Source organism: Puntigrus tetrazona, chromosome 17 (genome assembly GCF_018831695.1).
Source record: "Puntigrus tetrazona isolate hp1 chromosome 17, ASM1883169v1, whole genome shotgun sequence".
Classification (NCBI taxonomy): Eukaryota; Metazoa; Chordata; class Actinopteri; order Cypriniformes; family Cyprinidae; genus Puntigrus; species Puntigrus tetrazona.
Window position 1 is genome coordinate 6,981,852 of NC_056715.1, and position 17,196 is coordinate 6,999,047.

Here is a 17,196-nt window from a genome sequence, read left to right on the forward strand (position 1 = left end):
ATCTATAAAATCTACACGGCCAAACTGCTGTTGCTTGCCTTGGGGGCAAACCTCACCATGCACATGTGCAGATTCTTTTTGCAACATTGCAACAATTCTAAACTGCAAGATTTCCAGCTGTTTAACTGAAACCAAGGGAGGTATTTTGTCTAAATGCCCATGCACAAGTCCCAGAGAGGAAGGACTAAACTACCAGATCATCTCTGCAGCTGGCCAGCCGGGTTCCTCTTTCACAGCCAAACCAAATGAATAGATGTCTCACAAAATCTAATGCTCAAAGGAACAACATGCTACTTCCAGTTAGTAATAAAAGCTGTTTAAAAGGTCAAACTTAAAATGCACCGTTTTCTCACTTCTACAGTAGCAGGATGTGCCAGTGAAGTGACCTTTTCATTATGCAATACTCTAATAGTAATGAATTATCTTCTTTGCATCACCTAAAAGCCAGATGGATTTTAACAAACATTTTAAACTGCAATGATTCCTGCCATAAAAAAAACTATCAAGATATTTGTATAATAGTTAAAAAATAAATAGGTTTGCAGCAAAAACAAAAAGTTTGGGAATATTTTATACTATATTTTTATAGGTCTTTAAGACTTCATTAAATGGTTTGACAAAATGAATTTTAATTCCTGCAATATAGACTCAAATGATAAAATTAAAGCAATTTATTTAAACAACGATTGAAAAATTAAGGTGGTGGCCATTATAATTGCAAGGGAGCATTTAATTGGACAAAAAATAAATATTTTGGAGGAAAAGATCAACATTTTTTGCCTGTAAATTAAAAATTAAATTAAGTTAAATTTTACATTTGAACTCCTGTTTTAATATCATGGTGTCCCTTAAATGTATAATAAAATAACATTTTTAATCAACATATTGTCATCAACATATTTAATCAACATATTGTCCAGCAAAGGTAGCCTAGATCTAGTGCTAATTTACATCACATGTTGAGGTAACCTTTTGTGAAAATCTCTCTATAAACAGCAAAATCTTATTAACGGGGTCTAACAACTGGAACACTTGAACCAACAGTTTCTGTTTACCAATATTAACATCATCACTAGCAACCACACGCCACAAAACTCTTTTCACCAATCAGAAAGCTGTATGTTTAGATATGGAACCCCGGCCTGTAGCTGCAGAAATCAAAGCATGCTTCAGCCCTCCACCCAAAGCATGGTCTCATTCCTCCACCCCCCAGAGAGGGAGGGCACATAGCGAATAAGAGAAGATAAAACAGGAAATGATACGAAAATAGAGATGGTACAACAAGGGTGGGAGCAACACTAGAGGGTGTTCTAGGCAAAGCAGGGGTGGAAGTGGGGATCAACAGCTTAATGTTTATCATGGGTATACCTCTGTCGTTCTATTCACCATCATCTACGTTGAGATGTGAGGAAAGGAGAGAATGGGCAGTTAGTGAACACTGACAGGTAAACCAAAACAAAGAAACAAAAGACACATATCTAAAGACAGGACTAAGTGTGGGTGAGTGAGTTAGAGGATAAAAATAACATAAATCACATTTAAAAGCAAAACTTATAAATAGAGTGTATGATAAACTGCTCTTGGTTACATTATAAAATATGTCAAAAGATACATATATTTGACCAGCACAATGCTGTTTTTGGTAAGATTTAAATGAAATAAGTGATAAGACAGAGAGAAAAAATTGTGATTAGTGAATGAACATGTTGGCAAGCAACTTTCAGACAGACCTTGGACTCGACATCCGCGTTGTGGTCATTTTGAAGAAGAAGAGCTGCAGATTTGGTGTCGTCCTTGCGGGCTGCGATGTGGAGTGCAGGCAGACGGACTTTACCTTTTGTGTCATTCTCTAACAACAGAGAAACCACCTGATCATGACCCTGCTGCAGGGCTACGGCTAACGGCGTAAAGCCATCCTTAAGAGAGGAAGACAAACAGGCTCAATTATTATTTCATATACCTCATTTATATACCTCTACATTTATTACTGTAATTTGTTTATAAAATACAATTGCCTTCGTAAACACTACTTTGAACTAAAGATTTACGGTTTTTAAGACTTTTTTGAAAGAATACATGTTCAGCATTAAATTGATCAAAACTGACATTAAAGACATATACTTTATTTAAAAAAAAAATACCTGAATAAGGTATCATGACTTATCAATATATCATGACGACAAATATATTAATTTTCATATTGATAATAATAAGAAATGAGCACCAAATCATTATATAAAATTTATTTCTGATCATGCAATACCGAAGGCTGAAGTAATGGCAGTTGAAATTCAGCTTTGTCATCACAGGAATAAATTAGATAATACACTTTACAATATTAATGCATTTCTGTCCAAATAAATGCAGCTTAAGCATAAGAGACTACATTCAAAAACATTAAAAATCTTACCAACCCCAACACTTTTACCATTACATATATATATTTGTATATTTTGTGGGAAAAAAGGATGTGAGGAGTAGGAAACACTTATCTGTGAACTGCTCAAGGTCACTCTGGCTTACCTCAGTAATCAATAAAAGATTCACACAGACAGATACACACACACACAAACCTCTGTGGCGATGCTCTGGCTGGAGTTGTTCTCCAGGAGGAAGCGCACCACATCCAGATGGTTTTCCTGTGCAGCCATATACAAGGGGGTGAAGCCATTCTGAAACAAACAGTACATTAATGTTACATTTATACAGTTAAAGTTATATACATTTTAATAATTTCTTTTATTTTACTACTGCACAGATGGAGAAATTAGGACCTACAAAACTGTATTCTCTAACATGCATTTAATACACTTAAAACGTTAACTGGAAATCTCAGCTAATTATTTAACTCTCATGTTATCCCTTCTAAAACTGAAAAATGTTATAAAAGTTCGAGATGCCTTGTATAAACTGTAAACCATCAAACAGACACTACAGACTTGATTTGAAAGTGTCTTATTTGTGTCTTATTTGAACTAGATACAGCTACATTCTGCTGAGCATCTCATCTTTCCTCTCAGCAAAGAAATTTCTTTTTTTATTTAAGAATTAAGTTTTATTTGAAGTACTTCATAAGCATGAAGCACAAACCCTTGCTGTGGTAACCAGACAGCTAGGTTACCATGGCAATTCTGTCATTCTTAATATTTCTGAGATTTCCCCAGAGAGGACAGACCTCCATTACACCCCCCATATGTAACCTCAGTGACCCGGTTCGCATAGTAACGCAGAGATGCTGACAGCGCAGGTAGGAGAGGGCAATATTTTGTGATGATGGAGCATCAAGCAGAAAAACAGACACAGCCTCCCTTCATCATCATGTTCATCTCTTAGCACTTCATAATTGAGCTCCTTTCATTTTATGTGTAAATATCTGATTGAAATGGCATTCGTTCATTGTTTGTTTTAAATACGATCACGTAAGCATATGACTGCTAATGAAAATCCAATGATTTATTTGGCACAAATAATCTGAGCTGCCACAAAAAAACAATGAAATGCAGCAAATGTACAGAATATGTATCTTTTAACCAGCATATACATCCGTATGTACTGTGTTGAGCTCAGGAAAGACTTTTATTACTGGCACTCCAGTAATGTAGGTGGCCTTCATAACTTGCAGAGCTCAAGTTTAAAGCAGTGTGTATGTGAGTGTGTATTTGGGTGGTCATTGGCAGGTCTTCCAAAATAGAAACAGATTAAGGGTGTACGTGAGCTGCATTGCAAAGCCGGATGGTCCAACTCAATGATAATGTGTGTGTGTGTGGGTATATAAAAATATGCGGTGTCTGAAATGTGTACCTGGCTTTGTGCATTGACGTTGGCCCCATTGGTCACCAGCTCTCTAACCACTTCCGCCTGTCCCGCCAGTGAGGCGATGTGCAGCGCCGTGTTTCCTTTCTGGATTAGAGTAGATGGAGAAACAACACAGAGAGAGAGAATGAGTGGCATCTCCTGATTAATCTCTCCACCACCTGTTTGTATCACCCCCCATCTAATGAGCGCCTTTGTCCCCCTGGAGCCCCACCAGCCACCATTCCGTCCCCTCTGCCAGAGAGGTGTTGTTTCCGCTGGCCTGTAATTTACCTCCACACACACACTTCATTCCTGCGAAGTGAATGCAGCACTAGAGGCTTTTTATACCCAGTGTGAACATGCTCACCGGAGCAGAGAACATCATGTGATATCAGACACAGATACAGAACAAACATCTCCTCGAGCTGAAGACTCTGCGTGTGTGTATGTCAAACTGACCTTGGTTGCTGCATCTACGTTGGCGCCCAGTTTGAGCAGCTCTGCCACCACGTCCACATGCCCCTCTTTGGATGCCAGGTGCAATGCATTCAACCCATTCTGAAACACAGAATGTAAGTTCTGGTTGTCTGTCAGGTATCCTACATACTATTATAAACCAACCTGGACCAGAATGGAAATATATACACAAATTTCACATGTAGGCATTGTCACATCATAACTATCATAAATATGGAAGATAATCTGCGTATTCTGAAAGCAAAAATGTAGCAACACAGCTAGTGTACAGCAACACAGCTACTGTTGAAAGTGACATTTGTCACACTGTAATTTTTTTCACTGTTTACTTCAATCATTCTCCGTAATTATAAGGATATTGCTACATCCTGTCACATGTTACAGAAATGATTCATACCTGATTACAGATGTTGATGTCGACACCAGTCTTCAGGTAGTCGAGGACCTTCTCAAGGTTCCCTGCCCTCGCTGCCCGCAGGTAACTGGCATTGCTGTCCGACTGCAAGTAATGAGAGAAAATCCAGAAGATGATTATTCTACTGACAAGGTCAAAGATCAAATCCAAGGCAACTGAGGTCAAATCCAGATCAAGAATAAACAAACCAAACAAAATATTTCCAGCTTTCACCTCATTAAATCAATAGAAGGCAAAGAAAAAAAATCATACCAGCTCCATCTTTAGTCAGTGCCATTTGTCTCCAAACACACACACACAAATATCCAGAGAAGCATCAGCTTTAGTCTACCAGTCGACGTCCTAATGGGAAACTACAATCGCAGCATGACAGAGGCTCAAAGTTGCACAGAACACCTAAAACATTGAGAGTCCATCTCTCAGCAGATATCCCAGCGCTCCAGCTAAAGATCCAGCCAAAAACAGCTCTTGTCTCTCATCAACGGATGCGGAACAGAACATAACACTAAATAACGGCTATTATTCTGACACAGGTTTCCGCCCACTTTCCCTCATGATCTCTAACTCAGAATTAGTTTTCTCTTCTCATCCGTATATGAGAAAGAGTGCAGGATTCAGGAGAAAACATGACGGGTGCAAGTGTGTGTGTGTGTGTGCCTCATGAATGTGTCTTCTTTTGTCAGCCTCAGTTTGATTCGGGGACACTGCGCTTGACATAAGAGGACACACAGCAAAATTTCAATACACTTCACCTCACTCACACACAAACACACACAATTCTATAAAGAATAGGAGAGGGTTATCTCTGAGACACAGGCTCACATGGGGAATTCCTCTAAATGAGAGGCTATATTTAGTTCTCACTAAACCCAGGACAAGCTCCTCCCCATATCTACCATCAATGTGTGTGTGCTGGCAAGAAAATCTGGAAAGAAAGGCTCGCTTTCCAAAAGTAACAACTGAGTTTGACAAGAAGAGGTTATGCTGGTGTATTACGGAGATAAATGACATGCATATTCATCTAACGACCAGAGCACAGAAAAGGACCAATGTGTGTTTTTATGATGGTGTGTGTATGCTTCTATATTTTTGTATGAGATTCACAGTTCATAATGAACTCTAAGCTCATTAGCTAGTCATTTACTCAACCTGCTCTGCTGGGAAAACCTCAGTTTTTTGTGTGTGAGTCCGTGCTTTTATCATCAGACACTTACAGTCTGTGCTGTATGAAATGATGGATTAAAAGCACACGCAAAAGATGCCTTTGCTCAGAGGGTAATGCTTACAGTAAACAAATTCTGCCCCTCACACACACAATAAAAAGACAGAGAGAGAAAGGATATTGTGTGAGCCGGTCTTTTTGTGAGGAACTCTTATCTCTGAGTTAATGAGTTTTTCCAGCTTGTCACCCATAACTCCTTCCCTGGAGGATTCTAGCTGGGAAAATAACACCCACCCACATCCACACCCACTCATATATATATATATATATATATAATCACAAAGAAAATCTGTATTTAAAAAAGCAACTGTGTGTCCTAATAGATAAGATCTAAATTTCAAACATAAATGTTGTAGGTTTACCGAAAGCAAGGGTTGACCTCCTGTCTTGTTATCATAGCGCCCTTGAGCAAGACTCTTAACCCCTCATTACACTGATGGGATTGTCTGTACGATAAGTATAATGAAAGCTCTAGATGGAATGTCTGCTAGGTCTTTAATTTATAACAAATACAGTAAAGAATATTAATACAATTAAAAATAACTGTTTTCTATTTAAAATATATTTTAAAATGTATTTTATTTCAAAGCTGAATTTTTCAGCATCATTACCCCATTTTTCAGTGTCACTTATTTCAAATCTAATATGCTGATTTAATGCTCAAGGACATTTCTTACTATTATCAGTTCATCACTGATGAAAACGGCTGTGCTGCTTAATATTTTTGTAAAAACCATGATATATTTTTACAGAATTCATTGGTAAGATTTTAAATGTCTATACTATAATTGCTGAATAAAAGCATTAATTTTATTCAACAACAAAAAAAACCTTGCTGACCTCAAACATTTGAAGACTAGTATATTTGCAATAAACCTGCAAAAATAAAAGCTATCTCAGAGCACTGAAACACACATTATATCCATAACATGTAAACATTCTTATAAAACCTAGACAACAGTATCAGAGAACACAAAAACTACATACCTGAACACTGTTCATAACTATCTTTACTTAAATGCGGTGATTTCCAATGTTTATCGTCATCTGAACTGACCCTCTTTATCTTCTGTATCTCCTTAGTATTACACAAAAACCCTACATGCTTCAGAAACCACAGATGTTTCTTACTAAGTAAAATATAAAAGTGGTTTTCGTGGGAGGTTGTAAAAAACTAGGCGAAATCTCTTATGTATGACTGAGTTCAAACACAAAAAAGTCCCATTTAGTGTTAAGGTGCTGCTAAGTTTTTTGACAGTTTATAAAAAGGTATTGGTTTTAGACGTGCACAGTGGAGCACTTACTAAACACTTTAGCAAAACTATTTAGTTTTGCTACACTGCCAGGACATTGCTAAGCTATTTAGAACAATTGTTTGTATCTATCTACTTGCCAAGGTTAAACAGCCACCACCTAATCTGTCTATGGGAATTTTTTCCTAGTTTTTTCCGCCTTAACTTTTTAAAAATCTTTTAACTGTGTAGTTACAACCTGTGTGTCAAGTGTCAAGCCAAGAATTTTTATAAATGCTCACACTCTATAATTCATCTCAAGCATGGAGATGTGAAAGGCCTCTCTGTTTTAAAATAGTATGCATCAATATTTCAGTGTGGGAAATTCTGTGAACACTCTTTGCATGTACAGTACAGTACGCACAGTAGAGTGAAAAGACTCTGCACTACCTCACACACACACACACACACACACACACAGTGTCAGACACACAAACACACACCCAATGGAGTTACATAAGACATCCTCTAGGGTACAGCTGTTATTAAAACATCAGAGATACTGGACAAAGAAAGACATGAGGAAAGGGAAGAGAAAAGGTTATAGTTGATAAAAATGACGTGACACTACATCTGAAAACAAAATGTTAATGTCTGTACAGCTGCTGTTCATAAAAGAATTAGAGCTGTTAAACAGCTGACCCAATAATACTCTAGTCTCTGCCTCTGTCTCAGTGTCTCTTCAGGTCCTAGATAAGCAGCGAGCTCAAATACTGCATGATCGGCAAAAAAAACAAAGCTACCCGTCAGTGTGGCTGCAGACAAGGCGACTACACACACACACACACACACACACACACACACATTCCTGCCCTCTGAAAATCAACGGCGCTATATGCAGATACAGACCTGAAAATAATGTAAAAGATAACATTGCAATTTACATTAAGAATAAAACATTAGTGGTTGCTTTTTTGCAGAGGAGTCGGTCAGTTTAGACTGTCTGGTTCATTCATTTCTACAAAAGTTTCTTGGTTGTTTAGGTTCAAAATCCCTCCTTCTCAGCATATATGTTTTGAGTCTCAATTCATTCATTTTTAGAACAGAAAATAATAGAAAAGAACAGAAAACAAGACCTACTCAGAACTGATTCACATATTCATTGTTCTGAAATTAAAATTCCAAAAGATTAGAATTGTTGAAATTCTGGATTCCATAATTATTTTTATGTTACGGGTGATAACTGATAGGCAACCACTATTATAAATGTACAGTACTTTGTTTAAAAAAAAGAAACTAAACACCGCAATTCTTAAAGGGCAAGTGTTCTTCAAGAGATAAAAGGGGTAAATTGTTGCCATAATCTACCACTTTCCCTTTAAATTTGAAAACTATCCATTATTGCAGTTAAGTTAACATTACTAAGTTAAACACCCTACAAACACAAATGGAAGTTTGTTCAGCATCACAATAAAATTGAAGCCCCATAGTCAAAATAGCTTCAAGAGGTAGATTCACACAGTTATGAATGCATATAGCATTATTAGGCAAATTAGATAAAATGGTGTAGTAGTGAACGTGGCAAAGAGCTTTTAAGCACCAGGACACTCTGTGCTTTTATTACCATGAATGCACACACACACACCAAGGTCAGTAAAAAAGCACTAGAGCAAAGGTAGAGTTGACCAGTATGAATGTCAAAATGGTGGTAATAACACCAGCACACATGAAATAGATCTGATTTTTCATGTGATTAAACCTTAACAACACAGCCGCACTTTAAATAAACAGTTGTTCCCTGACATCTCTGAGGACCTTTAGCTCTGCAGGATTCTGCAAACAAAATCCAGAAATCTGAGCCCAGCGCAACCAACAGATCAGACTTTGCGCCATTTAGCCCACAGAGGAGTTTAAAATTACCCAGCAGTGTCAATTATATAATGTATTCAAGACATATGTTAACAAAGGTTTGAAGGACAAAATCTGACTGAGGTTGAAGCAGATAAAGAGCAAGAGCATTTCAGATCTAATGATCCCAAGCATCCTCAACCGGCAACCTTAATTTCCCAAACATTCCCAAAACGTCTGTTTAAAACAACGTACCATTCCCAACCATTCCCAGTCATGTTTGTAGAGTACTTACGGGTGAAAAATAGTCAGCAGCCTCTTCCACCGCCATTTTTCCTGCAGTCCCACAGAAACCCGATCACTTACTTCTCTAGCTCTGCGGCCAGCAAGGTGCCATTCAGTCATGTGACGTGTGGAAAAAATGCCCAGGCAGCAGGATGCTCAAAGACACGCTTCCACCTGACGCGTGTGCGAGTACGTATACAAGGATACGATGATCTCTGGTACTACAGTTAACACAAAGTCACTTTGAACCCAACCTTCTCTGTTAGTCTATTCACACTTGACCTCTCCTTCTGTGTCAAATTACATCAGCTTTTCAGTTTTCCTTCTCTGTTCATAACTCCTGCCAAAACATTCTCTTTCTTTCTTTATACTATTCTCTCTTCCTCCTTATATTCAATGGGAACCAGCTCCAATCTTCATTCAGCACAAACAAAATGTGCATCATTTACATCGCTGCCATGTTTTTATGAGCTGCTATCTCCTCTGATTTTCTCTCTCTTTCTGTCATGCACACTGAGGGTGGGGGTCTTTTGAATAGTGATATGAGGTGCTAAGGGGGTCCAAATATAGCAGCTGAATCCAATGCATTTGCTAATAGGACTCCCTTTCCCTACGTTCTGCAGTCTCCTCCTCCCTGCAAACCCTCATGTGCGTGTGCGTTTGTATTGTCTGAGTGCTTATCTGCTCCCTTTTTGGACAAAAAGAGTGTGTGTGTGTGTGGGTGGGTGTGTAGAACTGCTGGGGGTCGGTTTATTAGGTTGAATGCAGGGTTCATGGTGCAGCTCAGAAAAGGATTAGGGGCATTTCCCCCAGTATTAGGGCCACCGCACCATCATGTAAAAAACGCACCCCAGCTGTAGCTCTGACAAAGGGATGAAGTGTGTCACCCGTTATACAGTGACACAGGCTGTGTTGTTTACATACTCTGAGTGCTCTGTGTATCTTGGTGTCTGTTTGAATATACTGTACTGTTGAATGTACCATTGGATGTTCGTTTTTTTTTCCGTTGTGTATTGTCAGTATTGTGTCCATGTGTTTATGGAAAGAGGGGAGTAGACTAGAGCTGTGTGTCAGACAGACACATACTGTGTGAACATATGGAGAGCTAACTGCCATCGATAATTCAATTTTACAAAAATGATTTATAAAATAATTTAGGTTTTCAACAGCGAGTGTAACAGTGTAAATTGTAAGGCTAGCATTAAGAGCCTTTAAATACATATAGAGATGTTAACTTTACTCATAAAAACATTCTTAATAATCATTTTAACAAATGTACCAAGACAATTATTTAAAAAGAATCGAAATTAAATGTACAACAAATACTGTGATGTGTGTACTATCATGTGTGGATACTTCGCAATTTCAATGATATTATTAATAATTGAATAATTTAATTTAATAATTTAAGTAATTAAAACTAAATCTCTTAATAGAAATAAAAATATAAATAAATATATATATATATATATATATATATATATATATATATATATATATATATATATATACATACATACATACATATACATACATCTATCTATATATTTAGCTTCTTCTTTAAACCACTAAAATATCATTTAGACCTATTTCCTAATCTGCATATCTGCAACACTATTTTCCTAAAATTATTAATGTATGCTATTGATCCTGTTTCGTGGTATAAGCTCTCTAAGACATAGATGTAGAAACACAGAGATGCACTTGAACATACACTCACTCACTTTGATTATGCAGAGAGGCATCCCATGATGCTTTGGGGTGCATCACAGGTCTCCTCGTTCTGGGATGGTGGCGTTGCTATGGCAACAGAGGAGGAGGGGAAAGAGAATGTGATCTGAAGGAGCTCAAGATATTCGTAACCGTGGTGATGGTTTCCCTCAATGACCTCCACCTCATCAGCCAATCACGGAGAGTGTATGAGAGCCATCACTCTCTCGCTCTCAAATACAGTCAGACACACAGAGGTGTTCACAAGGGCTACACCTACTTTAAACCCATGGGCACTGAAGGATTTCCAGGCTTTCAGAAATAGGGCAGAATTTTACATTCTAGAAGGACAAACGAGCTCCACTCCTGCATGATAATATGCCAACGCAGACTCTGTATGTAGTTATATGAAGTATTTAAGTTTGCATTTTTACCTAGTTTGGATTTGACAGGCTGTCAGTGCTGTGTCTGGATGTATTTTTGTTATTTGTGATGATGCTGTGTTTGTGTGCGCTCACTGTGTTTGCTGAAAAGGTGAAATTTAATGCCGTCGGCAACAGTCTTTTAACATGTAAGGTCTATGACAGACACAGAGGAAATCAGGTGAACAGCGCAACAAACACGCAGTGACTGCAAAGAAATCATGACATCATCAGAATTCTCCTGATATCCAGACTCACACTGGGCCCTAGTGGAGAGATTCAATACTACTGTCCACCCCCTAGAAACATATCAACAAAAACATGTACAGTACTGGTCATATTATAAGCAATTAAGTTCAAAGGTTTTTTGAAATATTTATAAATATTTGTTATTTTAAATACACTGATAAACTGATCTGCCCCTTTACTAGTTTTTATTTTACTCTCAATGATTTCATATTACGAAAAACAAAACAGGTTGCAAATGACATTTGAGATTGACTTTAAGATTTAAAAAAATTGTTTGTATAATAATAATTATTATTTAATTTATATTGATATTCAATATATAATATTAATATGTATTCTGGATTTTAATAATATTATTAAGCCTTATTATTATCATATCCTGCATGTAGTCAATTTATAAGAACAATTACTATTAATTAATAATTGAATATGTATTTAATTTTATAAATAATAATAGATATTATTATTGTTAATTGAATTAAATTATTTACCAAGTCAAGAAGTACTACTCCTACTCCTACTAATAATAAAATTATAATTTTAAATTATAACAATAATAATTATTATTAATATTAACGAAATAATGTAGTTGTAACAATATTAATGCAATGATTTACTAAGTCTACAGTCAGCCAATCAACAGTCAATTAAAGAGTCGATCAAAGATATTGTGAATAGTTGATGTGAGTTTGGGCAGCTGGAAGCACTTTAAACTCTCTCATGTTCTCTCTGAGGGGCAGCAGTTAATGTGTGCCGGCATGCATGAACTTGCGAGCGTGTGTGTCTCTGGGTCTCTGGGGGCAGAACAGCAGCGTGTGACCCAGAATCATGCTTCTACAAGGCATTTATCATTACAGACCCACACCATCCTCCATAAAACCACATCTGACACACAGTGCGAAAATGTTTTTTAAAACTAATTTTCAGAAGTGTGTGTGGCCTCAGCACCCAGGTGCAGACGGTCTGCAGATGGATGCGAAATTGTACACATGCACATATTTAAATCTTACATTGTCTTTAAGAGACTGTTTACAATATCCTATATTTTCCTAACTCAGTGAATATTCATAACATAATTAATAACACTATTTTGTCTATCATGTTTATATACTGCATTCGTAACTTTATTGGAATGAATAAGAATCGGTTTCTATATAGATGAAACCTTAAAAATACACATATTGTGTAATGTTTAGCACAATCTTCATCCAGCTCAGGTGACAAGCATAATCCTAACTCATTAGGCCAGATAAAAAAGAGAGTCTAAGTGAATCATCTGGAGGTAAAAGAGTTCTTCGGGTTTACAAGTATCTTAAGGTATCGTACTATGAGTGCTTTAAATCTGGATTAAGTTAGTTTATAAAGGAACTAAATGATGATAAGACCATGGCAGTAATGTAATAAGGGAGTGATTAATCATTTGTGAATTAGTAAGACAGTAAGAGATGGAGGAGGCAAGTGAGAATGAGAGAGTGAAAGAGAGCCATGTGAAATTTCGGCATCATGTGGAAGTTAATCACTGTCCTGTACGATAAAAGTCTGAGAGAGAGAGAAAGAGAGAGAGAGAATACCAAGAAACAGTCCAAAGGGTCAGGAAAAAAAGTCCAGAAACACTGTACAGCGTTCAATAGCCATGATTTAATGCTTAACGTAATATTGATTTTAAATAAGAGGCAGTTCCCCAAGGAGTACTGTATACACAAACAAACATAAGAATGATTAGGTGCTGGATTATTTATCTGTACATGGCTGCTAACTGCTTCTTTTAAACTTTTTTTTACTTTGACTTTTTTTTTTTTTTTTTTTTTAGCTTTTTGCAGTTTTGGTATCAGAAAGATTTTTATTTATTTTTTTAATAAGAATAATATGCTCTTCATCCAGCAAGTACGCATTAAATTGATAACGCAAATGACAAAATGTATTAAAAACATATGTAACTCTCTATTCATCAAAAAAATCTTTCAAAAATGCATCGTGGCTTATTTTAAAATTGTGTATTTGTATAATTCTAAACTATTAACAGTATTACTATATTTTTAATCAAATAATTGCAATCTTGGTGAGTATGAGAGAATTGTAAAAAGCATTTAAGTTTATTTTTGAACAATAATACTTTTTTGTATGATACATACTATACATACTGTAAATACATGCAGAAATCTATAACTGAGGTACGGCCAGAGTAGGTAACAAAGGGGGTAAAAATCTGAACTATTGCCCAAACTACACCAAAAAAATGTACAAAACCAATACAAAAGCTTTGGCAGAGTCACATTATGTCTGTGTGCCAAGATTTAGCCAAACACTATGACGAAAATCCCTAAAAACCTCAAGCCTTGTACTTAAAGATAAGCTTGGTTTGTAACATATTCTAATGCAGAATACAGGACCAAATCAGCGCACATGCTCGATGAATGACTGTCACATGCTCTTCTGTTTAAATGTGTGTGTGAGATATTATCTGGCACTCAGACTGTAGCAGATGAGAGAGGAGGGAAAGGCCATCTGCCTGTATTACTCCCCCCCTGTGCCCTCAAACACCCCCCAAACACACACACATTATACACACCTCAAAATATCTCAAATGTACACGCATGCTGTTTGTAGACCACAAACCGAGATATTGCATCAGTCATCCACTTTCTGGGAAATATGAATCTTCACAACTTGCATGTTTTTGCTTTGAGTTAAAGAATTGAGGGACATATCAAAATGACTGCAAGAGGTGATGCAGATTATTCATATAATATAACAGAATTGCTTATATACATAAAAATGACTCAACTGTTTAATTTCGAATCTAACCAGAACCTATTATACAATATTGTCATTCCAAGTAATACCACACAACTTAAAGCTATGAGGACCTGCCAACACACCATAAAAAATTAAACAGACCTTATATTGTAGCCTTTCAAAGCCACACACACAAATACACACATCTCTGTTGAGTTTACAGTAAAGGAGTTTTATAAGGGCAGACAGTCTGGCTGCTACCCTGAGAAAGTACCAGAGATACAACAACACTCTGAGCAAGATCAATAGAGAGCTGCTGGGTAACAGACCATTATCAGACAGAGTACCTTTGACTGGCATTTACAGGACAGAAGTAAATGTGATCTAAAAAGAATTACGGTGCAGAAAAAACTAACACAATAATATGGACAGAAAGAGCGAGAGAAATATATAGAAACACTTTGTCATTATTAGATCAACAGATCCCTGAATAGCAGAGCTTCACTACAATCCTGACTGATAAAAATGATCTGTTCATAAAAAGAGTACTTTTTTTTTTTTTTAAATAAACATTTAGGCCAATTTACACAGACTAAAATTCTAATGGTTTCTAATGGTTCTTTTAAACTTTCTGTTCATCAAAGAATCCTGTAAGTATTTAATTAAAATGTATTAAAACATTTTTGATCAAATAAATGCAGCCTCTGCGTGTTTAAAAGACTTATTTCGTTAGCAGTGAACTGATTTACAAAAAAATTGTGTCTATTCAAAGACACACACAGCCAGACTTTCATGGTGTTGCTGACTAAGCAGGAGCAATAGTACACTTTGAGAAGGGCGACCTCATTTCAAATCACATGACACACACACACACACACACACACACACACACGTTTCAAAGAAACACACATCTTCAAGTCATACACCCTTAATATGATCTATAATGAACTTGACATGATAATTAATAGTAGTTATATATTATTCCAAAAATGGAAATGTGGTAATTTCCTGAATAATAGGTCAAAAAAAGAAAGAAAGTGAAAGTCACTGAAAGTGAAAACAAGCTGTTTTTTTGTGGAATGTTTTTTTTTCAGGATTATTTGATGAGCTGAAACTTTAAATGAACAGTTTTCATTTAAAACAAAAAAATCCTGATATAACGATGTAAAAGTTTTTACGTTCACTTTTGATAAATGTGTCTTTGTTTAATAAAAAAAAAATAAAACTGTAGTGTGAATCAAATTTCAATTATGATTCTACACTGTCCCCCATTTCACAAGTGGCACATGCTTTGAGAATCAGTTCAACTCTGAATCTTAAAAAATCTAAATCATGATTTTGTTTGTAAATTGGACATAACCAAAGATCAAATGAACGCAGACATTCAAAATCAATATTCTACGCACTCCTCACTCATAGACATTGCTATTGCAGTAGCTGTGATTGTGTGACACTGAGGAGGTGTTTGATTTAATAATTCAACATCAACACCATGCTATTCTTATTTTCCTTCTTATTTACGTTTACATTTAGTCATTTATCCAAAGCGACTTTGAGTGTGTAATCTGTCTGTACCGATTCTTACAGTATTTAAAATCTGACTCGTGTGGAAATATGGCTGTAGGTGAGCAGGTAGGGTTGTGCAGGAGTGTGTGATCTGTCCTCTGACACACAGTGTACTCAGCAGGGAACTGAAGCCCTATATGGAGCCTCAAGCATGTATCAACCTTTAACAGACAACCGATATAGCTCATAAACACACTCAAAGAAATGTCAAATGCTAAAAATGTAAAAGATATTTGTTTACAGCTTCAAAAATAAATGAAAGAGATATATACGTTTCATAACCCCAAATGTAACCCTCACACAAATCTCTCTGCACCCTTACACCAAGTGTGAGACATTATATGTAAACATTTAGAGCATTTTTTTGTATAAATATTGCTATATGTATTTTTATATGTATTAACATACAGCCCGCCATACATTGTTAAGGCAGTATACAAAAAATATATGTAGCTTTTTCTATATAAACTTATTATTTCATATACCATATTACCTTTTTTCAGAATATTCACATATTTGTGTTTCATAAAGCCCATTTTCCTCACTCAGATAGTTTTTACTATGCTTGTGAAGACATTCAGTACTGAGGATGTAAGCAAAACCTGATCCACACACACACACACACACAATTATTACCATAAATGCATTTGTTTACACCTGTTCTCCCCTACCACAGACACCTTAAACATCTGCTACTCATGTATCACTAAATCACAGACAAAAGTCCTGGAATCATTCATTACTCAATTACAATCACAAACGCAGTCACTTGCTGATGTGCTTCTGCTTTGAATGAATGACAAACAATCTTGCAACTGCCACAGATGCAGAATGCAAACTTGCTTCTGCAGGCGAGCAAATATGGTTACAAAGCAAGAAAAAGAAAAGAAAGACTGAGATAAGAAATGCTATAACTGACGATGACACGATCACATACATAACAAAGAACAAAGCATCTGAATAGATGGATAATGGGCCCTTCTGCACCTCTCCAACAAAATTACCCTCTTCATCTCCCCCTCGATGTATGTCTCTCTCTCATTCTCTCGATCAGCCGCTTCCCCTCCCCCACATCATTCCTTCTTCATGTTTGTGCGTGTGAGCAATAGAGAGAGACACACTATTACACGGCTTCTCTCATTAATGGTGTGGAGCGAAACTCATTCATCACGTTGTCCTGCCACATACATGTATGTGCGGCTGTGAATTCTGCTATAGGGGCTCCACGGTGCACGATGT

At 36.5% G+C, this 17,196-nt stretch overlaps 1 protein-coding gene across 4 annotated transcripts in view; it reads right to left on the reverse strand.

Moving 5' to 3' along the window:
* ank3a (ankyrin 3a) overlaps positions 1-17,196 on the reverse strand; it is a 73,553-nt gene that overhangs the window by 52,617 nt on the left and 3,740 nt on the right. For all 4 annotated transcript variants that reach the window (XR_006252971.1, XM_043262302.1, XM_043262304.1 and 1 more), the window contains exons 2-7: positions 4,670-4,771; positions 4,255-4,353; positions 3,802-3,900; positions 2,574-2,672; positions 1,731-1,916; positions 1,369-1,392 (exon numbers count right to left, since the gene is read on the reverse strand). Coding sequence is in view for 3 of the 4 variants with exons in the window: in XM_043262302.1 (XP_043118237.1) it covers positions 1,369-1,392; positions 1,731-1,916; positions 2,574-2,672; positions 3,802-3,900; positions 4,255-4,353; positions 4,670-4,771 (609 nt within the window). In the remaining variant the exon portion in view is untranslated. The remainder of the gene's footprint in view (positions 1-1,368; positions 1,393-1,730; positions 1,917-2,573; positions 2,673-3,801; positions 3,901-4,254; positions 4,354-4,669; positions 4,772-17,196) is intronic.